This window comes from Patagioenas fasciata, chromosome Z, assembly GCF_037038585.1.
Source record: "Patagioenas fasciata isolate bPatFas1 chromosome Z, bPatFas1.hap1, whole genome shotgun sequence".
Taxonomy (NCBI): domain Eukaryota; kingdom Metazoa; phylum Chordata; class Aves; order Columbiformes; family Columbidae; genus Patagioenas; species Patagioenas fasciata.
The window spans coordinates 16,301,843-16,319,530 of record NC_092560.1 but is presented as its reverse complement, the minus strand read 5'-3'; the positions used below and the strand labels follow the sequence as shown (position 1 = coordinate 16,319,530).

Sequence of the window (17,688 nt, the reverse complement as noted above, 5' to 3'; positions counted from 1 at the left end):
AAAATAAACTGCAAAGTGTTTCTAGGGAGAGGTGGGGAGCCACATGGCTCTGAGTTATCTTTAGATTCTTAATGAAGTGATCAGAAGTGCTTGTGAAGCAGAATGTGGGCAAGTCTGCAAACTGCCATTGCAGCCAGTGGGTGTGGGCAGAGGATTTCCATTGTGTGGCTACAGGCTGGTGCAGAGCACTGGCCATGGGTGCAGCGGAGCCGTGCTCAGCAGCTCCTCACTGCACAAACAGGGTGGTGACAAACACAGCAGCACCAAACTCCTTCTCTGCAGCGGTGGACAATCTGTCTGGGAGGAATAAGTAAAAGTCTGCAGTTTGTCCTTTTGGTACGTTACGGAGAATGGCTTCTTTGGGAGCGGCGTGCAAGACTCAGAGGCTCCCAGGGACGCCCCTCACCAACCCGCTGCTGGGTTTTGCCTGACGCATCTGCAAAGCAAGGGCTAACAAGCAGGGCTTGAGGAAAGACCTAACATCTAAATGCCAGCCGTGAAGAAATGGTGGAAAACTGGAACCACATATTTTAATGTGCATATGGTTCACTACAGACAGGGTCTTCTGACCCTTTGTGAATCAACTTCAGGTTTAAAAGACATGAAAAAAGTTTTAAGTGGCTGCCATATTTAGAGAGATGACAAATATGTTGTGTTTTGAAAATTTAAAAAAATCTTGGTTCGGCCCGCACTGTGCTCCTGGGAAGCACAGCCAAGCACAGAGGTATGCGCCAGTTCTTCAGGGAACACACACAATACTCAGCACTACGGTTCACTGCATATTTATTCTGCTTGTGGCTGCATTCCTGGTCACTAGTGAGCTGTACCAGGACAGCCGTGCTCTGTTGTGTCCTTTGGAACAGGGCAAGGTTTTTATGACTGTGCAGCACCTGGCATCCAAAGTAATCAGCTGGAAGACTCAAATCTAGTGGATTAATTGTTCCTGCTGTTAAAGAGAGGAATTCACAACTTCCTTTTATGGGACTGTTGTGCATTTTGCCTCTTTGACCATTAAGATCTGCACTTTTTGTTCTGGTTCTTGTTTGCAGCTCGTACTCATTGGTCTGATGGTCTCTGGCAATAGCGTCTCAGCTGCACACCTGGACAATGTATAAGTATAGAAAAACTTTATTTTCCTGTCAGCAATAGCTCTCTGCTTGTGCTCTGCTCCAGTACTCTTGCCTACCATCACCTGATGCTACCAGAACTTGGTTTTGGCCCTATAGTTGCTGTTCTCTGTGATGCTCTATATGAACCAGCTATGAAGGCTTTTACATTCATCCTCATGACCTAACAACTTCTGCCTCCTCTTTCTACCTTTTTTTTTTTTCCCTTTTTTTCCTTGCACACATTTCTTGAAAAGTCACAACTGTAGCTGTCAGAGCTGTAAATCAACTTTAAGAGTAGATATGAGACTGTTCTATGTTAACCATGATCAGAAGGTTGGAGACTAAAGGCTTAAGATTATGAGCAATTGATAAAAAATAGTGAAGGAAAAACTGTGGCATCCGTCTCCTGCTATCTGTACATCAGTCAGCACGGTTGATGCTTTGGCCAAAGTCAGATAACAAACTGTGAGAAATACAATTGACTGTAGAATAAGGTATATTAAGGCTGAAAGTCGCTACTGGCCTTAAAAATGCATAGGGAGAGAAACCTCATCTTACCTTCCTCGATTTTGAACTGTGCAATGCTGTGCCTGCTGCTTAAAGTGGGAACTGAGAAGCTGATGCTGTCCTGTTCCTTTCCTGGCAGAAAGTCCATCTCATCTCTCAGCTCCTTTCCACAGCGGTAAGCCCAGCCTACCATCCGCACCTTCCCCTTGCTGTGACTGACTCCCCTTTCTCTTCTTTTCCAGTGAGGAAGAGAAGACTTGCCGAGCTGAACGGGCCTATTTTTCCCAAGTGCAGAACTGGAGTGTAGTTCCTGGCGGTGGAGGTCATTCCCGGTGACCCGTGCTGCACTGTGGAAATCTAAAGGGGATAAGTGCCTTGACAGAGTATTTGTGGTGCCTCGCTTCTGTTTTATGCACTAAGAGTTTAAATTAACTAGCGGCTGTAGTTGAAGATTTTATCCAGTAGGACTGTTGATGTTTTCTGTAGAGCTGGAAACTATTCAAGCCAGTAACAAGCTGCCAATTTTATGCAATCTCAGTTTAGAGTACATCCCAGTGTAAAAGTGACTCTTAATTAACCTGGGACCTAATTTTTCTATAAAATTCCTGCACGGTGTTTCTTACAGTTAGGATGTGTTATGCATGACTGAAAGATACAACTGTTCCACACAAATTATAGAAGTATTAAAAAAATACTTTATTTTTTTTTTCCAAATTGATCTCAAGTAACTACAGAGGAGTAACTAGTTTAACAAGCATTTCTACTACCTGGAAACATGGCTGATCTCAAGGATTGTGAATTACAACTTTTTACTGACATTTGCTCAGTCAGTTAGTTGGAGATGCTGTTTCAAATGCATCCCTGTATTTCTTAGAAAAAACTGATCTACACCCCCTGATTAAATGGAACTTAAGGCCACCAATTATAAAACAGTCTCAAAAATTGAGCTGTTTAGAATGGGTTGATATCCTTCCATCCTGCGCATGTCTGAAGACAGCAGTCACTTCTAGAGCTGTGATGCAAATCCTTACCCCACAGAGATGGCCTAACTAATCAGCAAACATGAGCCCTCTCTTCTAATCCCCACTCCCTTCAACCTCCTGATGTTAAAACCATGTGCCCAGACATTGGTTTGAAGCAAGTAAAATTCTCGCTTTTTACTGATTTGTCTAGATGACCATGCCCATTAATTAAATTTTGTTCTGCTAGGGATTGTTTCTTTTACTGCCACCCCTAATGTCTGTATAAACACAACAACAAATGCTGTCCCCTAGAAAAGCTGTTCGGTAAAATACCCCAAAGCTGAACTTACACCGCATACAGTCTGACAGCTTTTTGTGGGCCTCCTACCCATCACCTAGCCTGGGAGGAATTCCCCTCAAGCTTTCGCAGCTCCCTGGTGTGCAGTGGATTGGACCAGGCCCTACCCCATCCAAAATTCCTGCTGTTAACGTGGGTGGGATGCTGCTTGGTAGGAAGAGCCTCCTGGCAGAAGCATTGCTTACTGAAGCCTTATTCTTGGTCTGATGACAACATGTCCTAGAAAAGGTTCTCACTTGCTAGAAATGCCTGTACAGTTCTGTTAAGAGTGAAGTTTTGCAGAGTTTTACACATATTCCAGTGAAAGTCCCACACATTTCTTCAGAGCTGCTGTGCAAATACCACCCATGATTTAGCTCTGACCAACAGAGCAGGGAAACACTGTACTTTCAGCAACGTAGGAAACATATTTGTTGCTCTTCAAATCTTAATAAATGCGTCAGTGGTGTCAAATAAATTGCTTCACTATAGCTTCTTCCCCCCACCGTGCAAGCTCCATATAAGAAAATAAAAAGAGTACAGAAGAAAAATACTTGAAAACATCATATTTAAAGAAAAAAAAAAAAAGGAAGAAACTGGCAGACAGCCTCTTTCTGCCATATGTACTGCACAGGCTTCTGAATGGTCACCTAAATCATCAAACCAGAGGCACAGCGTTTCAGCTGAGCCATGCACTCTGATGTGTGTGATACAGGCTCAGCTCTTCCATTTGGTTCAGAAGAACAAAAGTTTTAATCTCATCCTGGGAAATCCTGTGATGGCCCTGAGAAACCCAGACATGTAAGGAGACGCATCTGCAGAGCAGGGAGCACTACCATGGATACTACAACAGCATTTTTTCCTGAATGAAAAAAAATAGCCCCGAAATACAAAAAAAAGGGCGAGAATGTTGTCCTGTTTTACTGTAGCAGCATTCAAAGTAACCATGCAGCCCACACATACATTAAGCTGGTAGGATCTCTTCAGGTTCCTCTGCTGATCCTTATATAGCTGCTTTGCTGAAGGATGCTCTGGAGTGCTGAGAGCTGTGCAGCAGAGACAGGCTGTGCTGGGAGGCATCGGGCTTTCTGAGAGGCATCAAGCTGTGCAGCAGCGGAGCTACAAAATGGTGGTATTCAGGAGAAAATGGATCACTGTTTGTCGCAGTGGCTCTCCAGGAAAAGGGGAAAAAGTCATCTGTTGACTGCAGCACCTGGCACTCACAGCCCATCCTGTTTAACTCTCGCCTCTCCTAGAGCTAACACACCGCCTCCTCCTCTCAGGCATCACCACTGACCTGCCTGGATCCCAGCACACAGCATTTCACATGCCAAAGCCTTATTTGTATTAATCTGACAAAAAGTAGTCCAGAAGCCAGGACACAGGCGCTGCTTATGGGATAACTTGCAAGAGGAAGGCTAAAGATGCCTCTTACCTCCCTCCCCTCTCTGCAGCACAGGAAACCTGGCTGTATGTGCCTCCATTGTACCTCTCAAACCCTTCAGCTCCCTTGCCTTAGTGCAGCAAGGACCAGGACAGGCCCTGTGGTGCCCTGCTGCCTTTGAGGTAGAATCTCCAGCTGCCAGGAGCTCCCAGCACTGTTGTAGCTTGTAGCCAGGTCTCAGCATTTACCTCTGCAGAATTAAGCACCTCCAACATACAGGTGAAGTGTATTTGTGCAGCACTTCAAAAACTACGATGGAAGCACTAAGGTTATCTATCATCATAGTAGTTTCAGAAGTTTACATATAAAATATAGTTGCTGCCAGTCTGTACTGATAAGTGATATAGAAACAGCCTTCCAAATAGGTTAAGTGTTCCAGACTTGCTGATATACTGAATTATAAAAATGTGTTCTTTTTAGCCTAATATATGCAGGAAAGAGAGAGCATACTGCACAAGTTGAGGCACTCCTATCAGTGCTCTAGACCAGGCCTCCGAGTAGACCTTGCACGTTTTTGCAGAAATATTCCAGTCCTCAAAAGCACAGAGGTTAACTGGCCAGCAAAGCCTGGGAGGCAGGATGCCAGGGGACCATGGTACTGCTTCCACTTCTACTGAAGATGTCTACTGATGGCAATTTTCCAATTTCTTCTCCAATATGGACTGTGCACAGATTAACTGTTAAATACCATCCTAGAAAGATTCCCAAAGGAGACATCCATAAGCTTCGAAGCTTTGCGTCATGAGAGGAATGGTCATAAAGACAAGTGCTGAACTCTTGGTTTCACAGTAGCAATAGATACTGCAAGTAAGAAGAAACGCTTGCCATGGCTTTAATGAACCAATGCCCATGTTTTTAAGTTGCCAGTCAAGCCAACAACAAGGCCCTGCTGAATTCATAGCACTGGGGGAGACAGTTACAATCTATATGAAACTAACATTGCCCTGTCATTAAGCAACTGCAGAAACCTGAGTAAACCATTTTCTTGCTTATAAAAGTAGTTGCCAGTAAAAATCCCCAACAAACCAGCAAGTTATTTTGATTTCCGAATGCCTATTTAGTACCAAGAGTGACAGTAAGTTTCAAAGACATTTTTCTGTTAAGACACATCTTCTACACTATTAATAAAACCTTTCTTTACATTCTACAGCATCAGGCACACAAAGCATCAGGCAGAGAAGTATTTTGAAGCTCATAGGCTGTGGATCCCTTCAAATTCAAAGACAATTTCTCCACTAATAGGAGCTGGAAATTGCATAAATATCTCACAGCTTTTGAAAAACTCGACCCATATTTACAAAGCATGGGTGCTCCCCAAATCCTGAATTATTTAACTTGGTTAAAGGATCCTGCATGTCCTTATCACTGTTGCTGACATTTATGCACATGTCAGCATCACTTCCAGTGTCCTAGTGCTGGTATTTTGACAGTCTCTGTGCTCCCCTCTCTATGTCTCAGTTTCAACATGCTTTGAGCTGTCAATTTTTTCTAGAGCAAGCAGAGCTGAGCCCTGGATATTTCATGTACCAACAAATTGAGGGAAACAATTCCTGGGAGACAGAGCACTGGAATGAGGATTAGTTTTGCTGTTCATCCTACAGGTCACACCCAAGTGGATCTGTGGGTCTTTGCACCAGTTACAAGGGGGGTCCTTACGCTGCCTTCAGCCAGTTTTACACAGGAGTCAGGTCAGTGACTTCAGGTAACTTCCCCTCGGTTCTCACTGGTGTAAAGCAAGAGATGCAGGCAGATGGCGTGTGCGTGGAAAACATCTTCAGCTCTAATCTGGTCACACACCTGCATACAACTGATACATCCCATTTTCACACCCTAGCACTAACTACTGAAGCAAATGCACAATCATGGGGAGGTCAGACAGATCCATCTCCATGCAGGAGGGAAAGAATGAAATTGGTTTTATGTCCCTTCAGCCTCTTTTGAATTGTGAGCAGCTGTGCCCCATCACACACACTCTGCTCCAAAATCCCCACGGCAGAGGCCACAGTACAACACTGTGCCCAGTGAGAGAAATCCTGTAGTGCTGGTGATGGGTTGGGCACTCTGGTAATTTATGGTCAAGTAATGGATGGTTTTCAGGGCATACTCTAGGCTTAAAGGCAGCAAATGAACAAGACTTTCCAAGCCAAAACATCTTCATGATATCCAAACCTCACTGAGTAACAGATAGGGATCTGGGTATAGAAGCCCTTCACATTAGCATGTGTCAGATTAGCTAATGAAACAGCTTAATCTTTTCCTGCGTCAAGCATCCTTTGTGAGATATGTTCAATTGGTACCCTTGGCCGCCTCCTTGTACATTCACATTCCTCCTTAAGTGTCTGTCCTGAAGCCCTTGAAGTCACTTTGAGCTCTTTCTCTTGACAAACAGGACAGCAAGCTGTAAGACCTTTGTTGCGACAACTTGGACATGTCAGGACAAGCTGCCGGCAGTGCTGGCTGGAACAAAGTTTATACTGGTCCCACAGCGTGCCACAGTATCTGCAAGCTGAAGGGAGGAGGAAAAGAAAAAATTAACACCCACTTGCCCCATCTGTCCCCCTTGCAGAAGGTTCTCCGTGGCACTGGGGGGCTGCAATCTCTCACTTAACTGCCTCTCTATTGTCTTCCAGGTTTTTAATTCCTGTTTTAGCTTGATCTTCTAGAACCTAGTTAATTTTTAACTTCTGATTTTGATGTAAAAAGCTTAGGACAGCTCCAGGACTCCCAGGACTAGGAAAAAGTGCTGACTAGTGCTTCCTCTAGTTCCAGTCAGACAGATTTAAAGATTCTTGCTGCCAAGAGAATAAGAAAGATATGCTGGTGGTAATTAAACCAGTACACAGAACGTTGCCTACTGGGGAAGGTGGTGGCATGGGACTTCTGCCTAAAAGCAACGGCTTGTGCAGATGGGGTGTCACTTGCAGTCCTGGTAAAGTCTTTCCACAACATCAGACAGGTTTTAACCCTTTAACTGAAAGCTACAGCCCAGTTTAGCTGTACCATCAAGAAGGTGCCTACCCCAACACTTCCCCTTGAAACTTCTGCAGGGATGCCCGTGATGTATCCAGAGCGTGTTCTGTTTCTACACCAAGCCAGGCACCTTCAAGATGTGTACAGTAACTGCACAGTAGGAAGGGGGGCTATGCTCAGAAAGTTACCAGAGAAAAACCAGCCCTGCTTCCTGAAAGAGGCTAGAGCCAAATTCCACCTATTTGTACCTGGGAACTGAGAAGAGAACAGATATTTCATTTGCAATACCTGAAGAGCAACCCCAGCCAGAAGACCAGGCAGCATTCTTAATGACTTCAACTAGAGGTCACTGAAATTGTACAGAAACTTTTAAAGCATGAAAACAACAAAGTGCTGTAGAGCTTAGTGCCACCACTCTCCCAGTGCCTGGTGGCCTGTGCTGATGTTCTGTAAGATAACTAGAGCACAGAGCAGCTGAGAACAGGAGAACTGCTTAGCAGTTTGGTCATTCGACCAACCACAGTGTGACCAGCGCTGTGGGCAATGACAGCGGGAGTGCTGCAGATGGCTCAGTAACAGCAGCTGCTCTTGCAGGGGATGCTTCCTTTTACTGCCCAGTTCTATGGAACTCTGCTTAATGACCCCCTTTTCTGTAATTTCTGTTTTATGTGTTAAAGCCACAGAGTGGATGACCATCATGGAAAGTGACAGCACTGGAAGATCAAAGTGAGTATGAGGAAGAACTACACAGCCAGATTTGGCTGACCCTAGCCTGCACATCTGTGTGGAAATGATTGCAATAGTTCCCCAGCCTTCTGCACTTACATTATCTAGTCCTACCTGAGATGATATCCTCATTGGAACAAATGGCGTAACGATCATCAAACACAAACAGCTTCCCCCTGTAGAATCCATCTGGAAACTCTTCCAGGTACTTGTGAATTCCACCTTTTAGTTGGTAAACCTCTCTGCACACTGCCTGTTTAAAGCATATTAGCAAAAAAGCTGAAGGAGACAGCGGCAGTGGTGGTGTGCCAGAGTTCCCAAAGCAAATGTTGTAAATGCTGGGGTCAAAGAAAAGCAGCAGCTTCTCAGTGACCATCAGATGGCACTGTGTGCACCCGCAACTCTAGGCTGTGCCACCAGGGACTACTGGGCAGCTCCACAATCCTGGCTTGTTGACATTAATCCAAAATTTCATTTAATGTTACAGTTAAAAAAAGGCTGGTAACCTTCTCAGCTGAGGGAGCCTTGCTCCATCACAGATCAAATGCTCTTGAACCTTTCTGAACTGCTGCTTATTCTGGTTTTATGTAGTGAGCTATTAGCAAGAGCAGAATCTCTCTGGGTTCATATTTGTGCAGCAGAGAAAAAAAAGAAAAAAATCAAGGTTTAATCTCTGGAGAAGGATCCAGAAGAGTGAGATGGAAAGCACAATTACAGTAATGCAGTGTGCATTGTAGTGTGGATTTCCCACGATACTGGGAAAGCACTGGCTGATTTTCACCACATGAGATGCTCTAGCTATGCAGTAATGACTGCAGAGCATAACCTAGACAGAGCTTGTGGAAACACTGCACAATGCTCTCAGTTCCTCCTAACGCACTGCTACAATGGGCATGGCAGACTTAAAAACACCCTTTCTCAGCAAATGAATTATATAATTACTTTTGGAGAGCAATCACTGCTGTGACACTAGTCCATGCAGATCATCCTGAGCTGCATTAAACTACCCACATTATTGGCAAACAGCATGAGGCAAGTGTGTGTCAGAGATATTTATCTCCCCACCTGCTCATTGAGCAGTTTTTACTCAAAAAGAATTTACCAGCCATAGAAAGGATGGCTGCCCCTCAAGCAGTCATGAGACTTGTGCCCTCAGAAGGACATCTCACCTTGCTCCGTAGGTAAGCAGAGCCTCTTTCGCAACGGATCCCTCCTGTGCAGTACATCAGGATGCGCTTGTCTTTAAAAAGCTCCAGGTTTTCATCTACGTAGCTGGGAAAATAGCTGAACTTCCTGATATCTGGAGCCAGACAGCCCTGGAAATGTCCCTGCAATAATAACAGATAGCCACACGACTGGTTACAAGCAGTCTTACGTTGTCTGTGCCTCAAACTAGAGAAAGGTAACAAACCTTTGAGGCAGGACTCTCGGCTCACTGCAGCTGCTTTAGGCAGATCCTCAACTGCATTTATGCATCAAAATACCTGTTAAAATCTGTAAGAGGACTCTAGACACAGCATGTCTCCTCCTCCAAACATACAAGAGGGAGCTAAGCAGAACAGAACTGTCACGGAGAGGATGAGCACAACAATGCTGGAGGGTGTGACAGCAGGATGCCCTTATTCTTCATGAGATCTTGGACAATGCAAAAATGCTGGAAAACATCCTTACAAATTATGCCACTTTTACTTCAAACTATACAGTATTCACTGCTAATGTTGTATGAACCACTTTGTCTTCTCCCTGTGGCACGCTGCATAAGCACTTAGCCAGGCAGGCTCCATGCTGCGTTGCTGAGCAGGTCCTCTGCTGCTTGTGTCTAATATTCATTACTAATCTGAACTTTGTACATATTACAGCCCTTCTAGAATATGGATTCTCTTCTTCCAGCAAGGTTACACCCTCACAATGTGAAATGCTTCCCCCCAGAATATGTAACACACAAGAACCACAAAAACACTTACTATTTTACTTTCATAGAAGTTCCTGCAGTCCAGCAAGATGGTATCACTTTGTCCTTGACTTGTCTGAGCCAAATACTGTTCTACTTCTCTATGAAATTCCTGAGGGGATAAATGGATTCCTTTAATAAAAACAAAACAAAACAAAAAAAAAAAAGAGAGAAAAAAGAGAAAGTGAGAAGCAGAGCTACAAAATAATGTTACGTATGATCTCATTTATCAAGATTCTCCTCAGATTTCCAACCAAAACTTTTCTGTGATAGTTCACAGACTTTTCATCCCAACTCAACCAGACAAGTTTATCTATATTGGGCTCCCTGTTGGCAAATAAAAACACACACAACACTGTTCCACATGACAGAAGCAGCAGCAAACAGGTGCCCGTCTGTATGGTCTTTGTTATGTCTTACAGTTGTAAAGAAACAGTGAAAAATGTTTCCCTTGCTTTTCCTTGGCTTTCATTACATCTGGAGGTGCAGAAGCCCACAGACATGCTATATTTTCAATGAAATTCTTCTCTGTTGATAGAAAGGTAAGTTTTCCATAAGCATGTGTCACTTTCCATACAATTTCAATTTGCATAAAGTTTCTCAGCTTCCAGGCTGCTCAGGACTTAGGACTTCCAACCTACTGAAAACCAAAAACCTCCCTCACTAAAATCCCACGCCTTACTAAAAAATAACCCTATAAACCACCCACCCAACTAATGGGAACCATCACCATAAAATGCCATAAAATAAGAGAAAAATATATCGTACAAACTGCCAAAAAATTGAAAAAAAATAATAGTCCCCTGGCAAAACTACTGAAGAACATAGGGATGGGGAAAAGCACAAAAAAATGTTGTGGAAATCTAGCCCAAACAGAACCTCTTGGTGGAAAAAGAAGTCCCAAACTGCTCTGCTAATTGCTATTTGTTGTGGCCCTGCTTACCACCTACATAAGTGTCCTCATGGCCAGTGCATAGCTAGTAACATCTTATTGGGCATAATCCATACTAAGCAGCTACAGGTAGGAGAAAACAAATGCAGCCTATGTTGGGGGAGTGGCATCATTCAGAACCTGATTCTGCTGGTAAAAGTCAGGAGCTGTTAACACCAGTAAAGCCAGGTCAGCAGTCCCTAGAACAGGAACATGTTATGTACTAAACTGTAAGCTTCAGCAGGATTCTAGCATTTTCTAAGAAAAGCTCTCAGCATCCACAACACTGGAATCCACTGGATCCACAAGAGGACTCCATGGAAAGCTCTTCCTGTACAGCTTGGTTCTTACTGGAGGCTAACCACAAGACAGCACTGGAGCTTTTTATATGGTATAATTTCTAAGTAATCTCAAGCTTGTTTAGAACAAGTATGGATACATTCATGCACTGAAATGTCTAACCAGCATACATAGTGTCACCTCACATCTGCCTTTTGCAGATGCCTAATGACTTCCTCCCTGACTAAAGGATGAGATGTGTCCCTACCCCAAAACAAGGTAGCTGCCTGGCATCTGTTACTCCTTGCCACAAAACAGAAAGTTAACTCTAAACTTTTTTAGAGGCAGTTAAACACTTAGCAAACCAAAACCTGGGCCAGCAAATTCCCTGAACCAGTAAATCTGACTGCCAGTGAGAGATCATTTTCCATACCTACTTCTTCCGTGTCCTGGTTACCAGGCATACAGAAATGTTTTTGATGAAGGTACTTTATTCTTCATTTACCTCTCATTTGGGTGAGAGGCTTTATTTTTCATGAAATCAACTTACCAGTTTCTTTATAAGACACTATCTTTGGATCAATGCCCATAGGTACAATTTCTTTGAATACTCCAACTCGAAGATCTGGGAAACAGTGAGCTCCTCCTGCACTGCTCTGAGAAGTTAAACACAAGAACAATGCATCAAAATTTGCCAGGTGACAAGATTAAAATTATCCACTTACTTTAATTGCTACAGCTTACTAGAATATGGAAGTGTCTTGGTGGCTCAGGGAAGGAAATGTCTCTCCTGCTGAAATCCACACTCTAAATCCTGTGGGTTAGGCAGTGGACCCCTACCACAACCTCACAGGTGGGTGTCTTAGGCCCAGTGACTACTCTGCACATCAGAGAGGCACCATGTGGTATGAGGTGTGGAGCCACCGAAGACTGGGAAGGAGAACAGATCTTAGAGACAAAGTCGCTAGCACCTATCATGAGAAAGTCAAGGCCCCTACAGAGCATGCTCACCTTGACAGGAATATTAAATAATGCCCACAAACAGATCATGTTGACACATCTGGGCCCTGCAGTTCTTCTCAGCCCCCCCTGACCTCCAACACAAGCACAGCTGAGCCTTCACTCATGACATGTGTGATGGGAACTGCCGTGGTTCATGGGTATGGAAGAGACATTTGGGAGGTAAGCCAGGCTCAAGATTTGTCAACAGTGGGGTTTGGCACCCCCCAACTCTCTAAGCTCAAGTGCAGGATCTCCCCTTTGGAGTCTGTTTTGGTAGGCACACCACTGCAGGCAACGGGAAGTGAGAATTTCTGCAGGGCTGAGCTTCAAACGTGGCTTAGGCACTCTAAAGCATGTAAACACTCAAACAAAAATGCAGTGTTGCGCAGCACGGTCCCAGCTATCACAGAAATGAACCTGCACCAGCTACAGTGGCCAGTTAATATTTTCATACCCTCAAGTGCCATTATCACACCACTAACACATATGTTTTCATGGCACAGGGACCCAAAACCCACCTACTTGGGTACACAGCATGCAGAGGAACCGTGAAACAGAAAATATCATCAGGTACCAATACATGACTGTCAATGCTGAGAGAGATCATGCAGGGTTTGAGGTATTGCCAAGGTCAAAGTAAAATTCCATCCCTGGTTTTGTTTTGCATCTACTTGTCACCGCAACTAACAGCACACTTACACTTGAAATTCAGCCAAGCACAACAGACAGTTAAAAACGTAAGACTGAATCAGCACAGCAGCTCTACATGGGATTTAAGTTTCACTAGTTCTCTTTTATCTAGTTGTTTATGGAAAACAAAACAGTACTCCCTGCAGATAAAATGGTGTGGAAAAGAAGAATGCTAACAAAAGCAGCAGCCTTCCTGCCTCACAAAGGAAGCAGTCCCTACAGTGCTGGGGCAGCGAAAGCCTACCTGAATGCCACACAGTGCCAGCCACAGCTGCCATCACCAGTTCAGGACAGCAATCAGCACACATGCTCACGCCCAAGCAGAAGGTAGCACCTCACTGTCCCTCCAGTCAGGCACTAACTGGAGTAAGGAGAAAGCTCTTGACTCTGCCTGTGTATTTTCTTGAGAAGACATCCAGTGCTGACAGTGCGCCTATATGGACACCAAAGTCTGCATGTACCTAAGCCAGCAGGCTTCTAGGCATGGATCTTAAATTAGTGTGAAGAGGAGGGTGTGAGAATACTTTGCTTGGGTAAGTGTACGTTGTGATGCCTTGGTTTTGGCAATCAAGTTGGAGTAAATGCTTGTTGAAGAATGGTGGGACTGAAGCACACACCCTCATTCACCTGTACGTGGGACTTTGCAACTGCATCCATAGCTCATGACAACTGCTACTGCTGGTGAAAACCAGCAGAGAGATCTAAACAAAGTAAGGTCAGGAACCCTTGGCTTAGAGCAGTGCTGGGAGAGCAGAACCACTAGAGCAGAATAGTATCAAGAAGCAATGTGCTTATTTTTCAAAAATTAAACATCCTGCATTAACAATGTCTGTGTAGAATTTTTTTTTCATACCTTGAAATCCTCTCGACACAAAATGTCTTTGAACAGAGGCTGGGAAAGCATAACTTCAATGTAGAGATTGGTAGCTACTTTGCTTCCACCAACTGTCCCATTAATCCCTTCTGAAGCTACTCGTACCTGGAAGGTAAGAGGAGAAGCTGGGGCTAAGGCTTAGTAACAGCAAAACATATCACAGTGGAATTAGTAAAATAAAACTGGGAGAAAAAAGGTAGACACAGAAGTATGCCCAGAAGAAAGACTACCGAGGAAGGAAGGAAAAGATGGTTATACTGAAGTTGAACATTAACAAGTAAATAAAATATGAATAAAAACCCAGTAATCACTTTTGAGCCATTTCAAAAGTATGACTAAAGGACAGTCAAAAAAGTTTGTGCAATAAACAGAGAAATGCTAACTGATTAACGGGACAATCCTGCAGTCAGCATCAAAATTCCCACTGGAAGTCTGCCTCGGGAAGAACAATGGGATTATGCTCAATGACTCACATAGCTAAAAGGAAAATGTGAATATGCATAATATTGCATGTAATTTTAAATTTCGGTGTGAGTCATTTTATCTCCAGCACTGACAAATGAACAAAAACTCTGAAGAGGTGAAACAAAAAAAAAGACTAAATATAAGAAGTGAGAAAAAAACACTGGTGGAGAAGGCAAATGCTGTACCTGTCTTGGAAATGAGAAAAAAAAAGAGAGGAAAATACTGACCACCAGTCAAGACAGCTGAGCAAAAAAAGAGGTGAATGCACTAGGACATTTAACTCCCAGACCTCTGCTGATGTAGAACACAGAAGTGCCTACCATTGGCAGAGAAAGAGATGCTACTTAAGAAGACAAGTCAAAGATAAAAGTAGCCTCCTAGTCTGAGTTGCCCTCTTGAAAAATCCCTTCTCCTCTCAGCCAGCCTAGGAACACCAGCTTTGTGAGGCTAAGAGTCACCTTTGCCCACAGCCTCAAGAGGCCAGTTAGAGAAGCCAATTCTCCTCCTTGGTCTTGTCTTCCCAGGAGTGAAAAGAACACAGAAGCTGTGCAGGAATGAGCACTGCAGTCCTGTGGTGTGGTGTGTGGGTTGCCCTCATCCCATTCTTGACAGTATGGATTGCAGCTTGGTGTAGCGATTCTGACTGGGAGACTGTTGCACACTGACGAGTTAACCTGAGTGAGCCCAGACCTACGCTGCATGGTGCTGCACCTCCAGCTGGGCCTTTGTGCCGTGTTGTGCTGCACGTATCCTTTAGCCGCAGGATAAACCCAGCCCGACAACCCTAGCGGAGACACCTGCATGCAGCTCCCTGCTGATACCAGTGACTATGCCACCTGTGAGTCCTTGCCTTTATCTAAAAGTGCATCAAGAAGTTCTTATGTGAATATCATTCCTGTTTGACAGTAGGAGTGATGAAAAGACTGTTTTTTCTGAAAAACAGTTTGAATTATGGAAATGGAGTAACTCTCGCAAGGACAGGGTCTGCACAGTGTGCTTTGCATGGATCAGAGGCTGCACAACTCAGGGTTCCCACCATCAAAAGGGATATAAGATTATCTATATTTTCTTCATAGTGTTAGCTCTTAAATAGCATTTTAAATGATGCTTTAGAGAGTCTGAGTGCCTTTCTTAGTGAAATCATAACAGACTAGCACCTTATGGTGCAAAAACACTTGGTTCTCCACATGCCCCATCCACTAAGCACAGAAAATGATCCGGTGGGTTGCTTTTTGTGTTTTTGTTGTTTTTTGTTAAGAACACAACCATTGCTTAAAACCTTACCTTGCCAGTGAGATGCAGATGCTGGCACAGAGCCTTTTGCCAAGCACAGAGTTTCTCTGGATCCTTCACCTCACAGTAGCAGTAATACAGAAGTACTTCTCCCACCTTGCTGTCCATGGCATGGAAAAGACGAACAAATAGGAAACAGATGTTGATGTTGAAAGCACAAAAATATACTACTGCATTAACCCTTTAAAAAGCAGACAATTTTTTTCTGCCAGATGTGGGGAGAAAAACAAAACAAAATGAACTTCGGGGGGAACAGCACTGCTGGGTTTGCTTTATTGCGCTCTACTCGAGTTTCTCTCAACACAGAGGACAAAGAACTGCTGTTTTCTGTGCACACAAGTGTCCCATTAAACACTTAATTTAACAAACTTGCACTCGAACATTCAAATGCTTGAGGTATCTAAATTTAAAAAGCCAAAATTTTCAGTGAGGTTGCATGTACCAGCATTCTGAGCAGCACAATGCAAACGCACTCAGAAACATTTTCATGAACCTGTTTGTTGATAACTAAGAAACCCTTAAGGTACTTGAATGAGCAGAGAAAAGGGACCTGCCCAGAGTGCACTCGGCTGTTCTGCTCTTTTCTGTTACGACCTTTCCTTACTTACGGAACTAAGCCGTCCAGTAATAACTGTAAAAGTCTCCTTTAACAATGCAGGATGATATAGCTCTGATAGTTCAATCCTCCTAAGTTCCCACTTGTACTATCAAAAAAATGCAGCGCGTCTATCAGCACAGCCGTAATTCGCATGTTTTGTACCGGCATGAGCAGCTGTGAAAGGAATTAAAATAAAGCAAGTGACTCCTCCAGGGTACCTACACCTTTTGATCTAAAGTACCCTGTTTCCCCAAAAATAAGACAGGGTCTTATATTAATTTTTGCTGCAAAACGTATTACTTTTTTACTTGTATAGCTTTCAAGACATTATTTAAATTGAGTTTTTTAATGAACTGTAGCTAAAGCTTATCTTTGGAGTACAGCATACTCAAAAATCCCGAAAAATCATGCTAGGGCTTATTTTTGGGGTAGGTCTTATTTTCAGGGAAACAGGGTATCTCAGGAAGGTATCCAAATTGTCTGACGATCTAAAGGAGAACCAGGAAAGTCTGTTTCTATAGTGCCATTTGACTAAACTTTGCAAAGAAAAAGCAGCAGTATCAGAAGATCACATAAAGCCCAGCACCCCGACCCCAGCCAGCATCGCACCCCGGCCCACCCAGGGCCTCCGTTACCTGGTCAGGTCGCCGTGGCTGATGCGGCTCGTGTCCGGGAGCGCGCAGCAGATCTCGGGGCCGCCGCGGGAGCGCCCGTCGGGCCCGTCCGCCGCGTCTGAGGGACCTGGGCCGCCCGCGGGGCTTCGTTCCGCGGCCGCCTGCTCCGCCTGCCGCCCGATGTCCCCGCCGTGCTGTAGGGCCACATGCCGGTGGATGCCGGAGAGCTCCTCGAACGCCAGCCGGCAGCACCGCCACCGCACGGCAGCGCCCGGCACCTCCCGCGCTTGGACGAACAGCGAGAAGGCCTGAAACGCACCGCAAGGCCGCCCGTTACCGATGCTCCCGCCCCCGTTTCCCCCGGCGGCCTCAGCGTCGGGCGCGCCCCGCAGCCCCGGGCTCCCGGTACCGGCCCACCTTCCTCCGGGCGAAGGCGCGCTGCTTCCTGTCGGCGGCCCCCTCGACCGCAGCGCTGCCCCGCGACGACCCCGGCCCGGGTTGCGGCGCCTCGTCCGGCACCATCGCCGCGGGGCCGGCCCCGTTCCGGACACGACGCTCCGGACACGCCGCTTCCCTTCCGCGCCCGTTCCTTCCCCCGGCTCCGCTGCCCGGAAGTCCTCCGGGGCCGGTGCGCACGATCATAGAGCGGCGAGCAGAAAGGCGCCGCGCCGCGCATCCTCCACCCCGGAAGCAGAGGCGCGGCGGGCCGGAAGCGGGCGGGAGAAGGAGCGCGCTGCTCTGTGGCCCGCGCGAGGCGTCCCGTCCCGGTGCCCCAGGTGTCCCCCCGGTCCCTCCGCGGTGCCACCCCGGCTCTCGACATGTCGCGGCGGCGACACAGCGACGACAGCGACGGTGAGCAACACCGCTCCCCTCCGCGAGCCGGCCCGGCCCCCCCGACCCCCACCGCGGCCCCCCGGGGTAGCGGGGGCGGTGCAG

The 17,688-nt window shown here is 45.5% G+C and overlaps 3 protein-coding genes across 7 annotated transcripts in view; 2 read left to right on the top strand and 1 right to left on the bottom strand.

The window, feature by feature from the left end:
* TMOD1 (tropomodulin 1) overlaps nucleotides 1-3,393 on the top strand; it is a 29,342-nt gene extending 25,949 nt beyond the window's left edge. For all 3 annotated transcript variants that reach the window (XM_065860257.2, XM_065860259.2, XM_065860256.2), the window contains exon 10: nucleotides 1,859-3,393. In XM_065860257.2, coding sequence (XP_065716329.1) covers nucleotides 1,859-1,923 — 65 coding nt within the window. In that variant the 3' untranslated portion in view covers nucleotides 1,924-3,393. The remainder of the gene's footprint in view (nucleotides 1-1,858) is intronic.
* On the bottom strand, nucleotides 2,289-17,572 carry TSTD2 (thiosulfate sulfurtransferase like domain containing 2). 3 transcript variants are annotated; one of them, XM_071801861.1, is made up of 9 exons: nucleotides 17,170-17,572; nucleotides 16,774-17,060; nucleotides 15,532-15,636; nucleotides 13,762-13,887; nucleotides 11,767-11,872; nucleotides 10,020-10,138; nucleotides 9,225-9,383; nucleotides 8,170-8,308; nucleotides 2,289-6,865 (listed from the first exon to the last, which is right to left on the bottom strand). In XM_071801861.1, the coding sequence occupies exons 1-9, from the start codon at nucleotides 17,570-17,572 to the stop codon at nucleotides 6,606-6,608; spliced, it is 1,704 nt and encodes a 567-aa protein (XP_071657962.1). In that variant the 3' UTR covers nucleotides 2,289-6,605. The 3 variants fall into 3 exon arrangements, with proteins under 3 accessions (XP_071657962.1, XP_065716327.2, XP_071657963.1); XM_065860255.2 differs by having other exon boundaries at nucleotides 15,532-15,640; nucleotides 17,170-17,443; XM_071801862.1 differs by lacking the exon at nucleotides 8,170-8,308 and having other exon boundaries at nucleotides 6,659-6,865.
* Nucleotides 17,475-17,688, top strand: part of NCBP1 (nuclear cap binding protein subunit 1) — a 31,666-nt gene continuing 31,452 nt past the window's right edge. Inside the window, exon 1 of the mRNA XM_065860709.2 lies at nucleotides 17,475-17,604. Within this exon, the coding sequence (XP_065716781.1) occupies nucleotides 17,571-17,604 (34 nt within the window). The 5' untranslated portion in view covers nucleotides 17,475-17,570. The remainder of the gene's footprint in view (nucleotides 17,605-17,688) is intronic.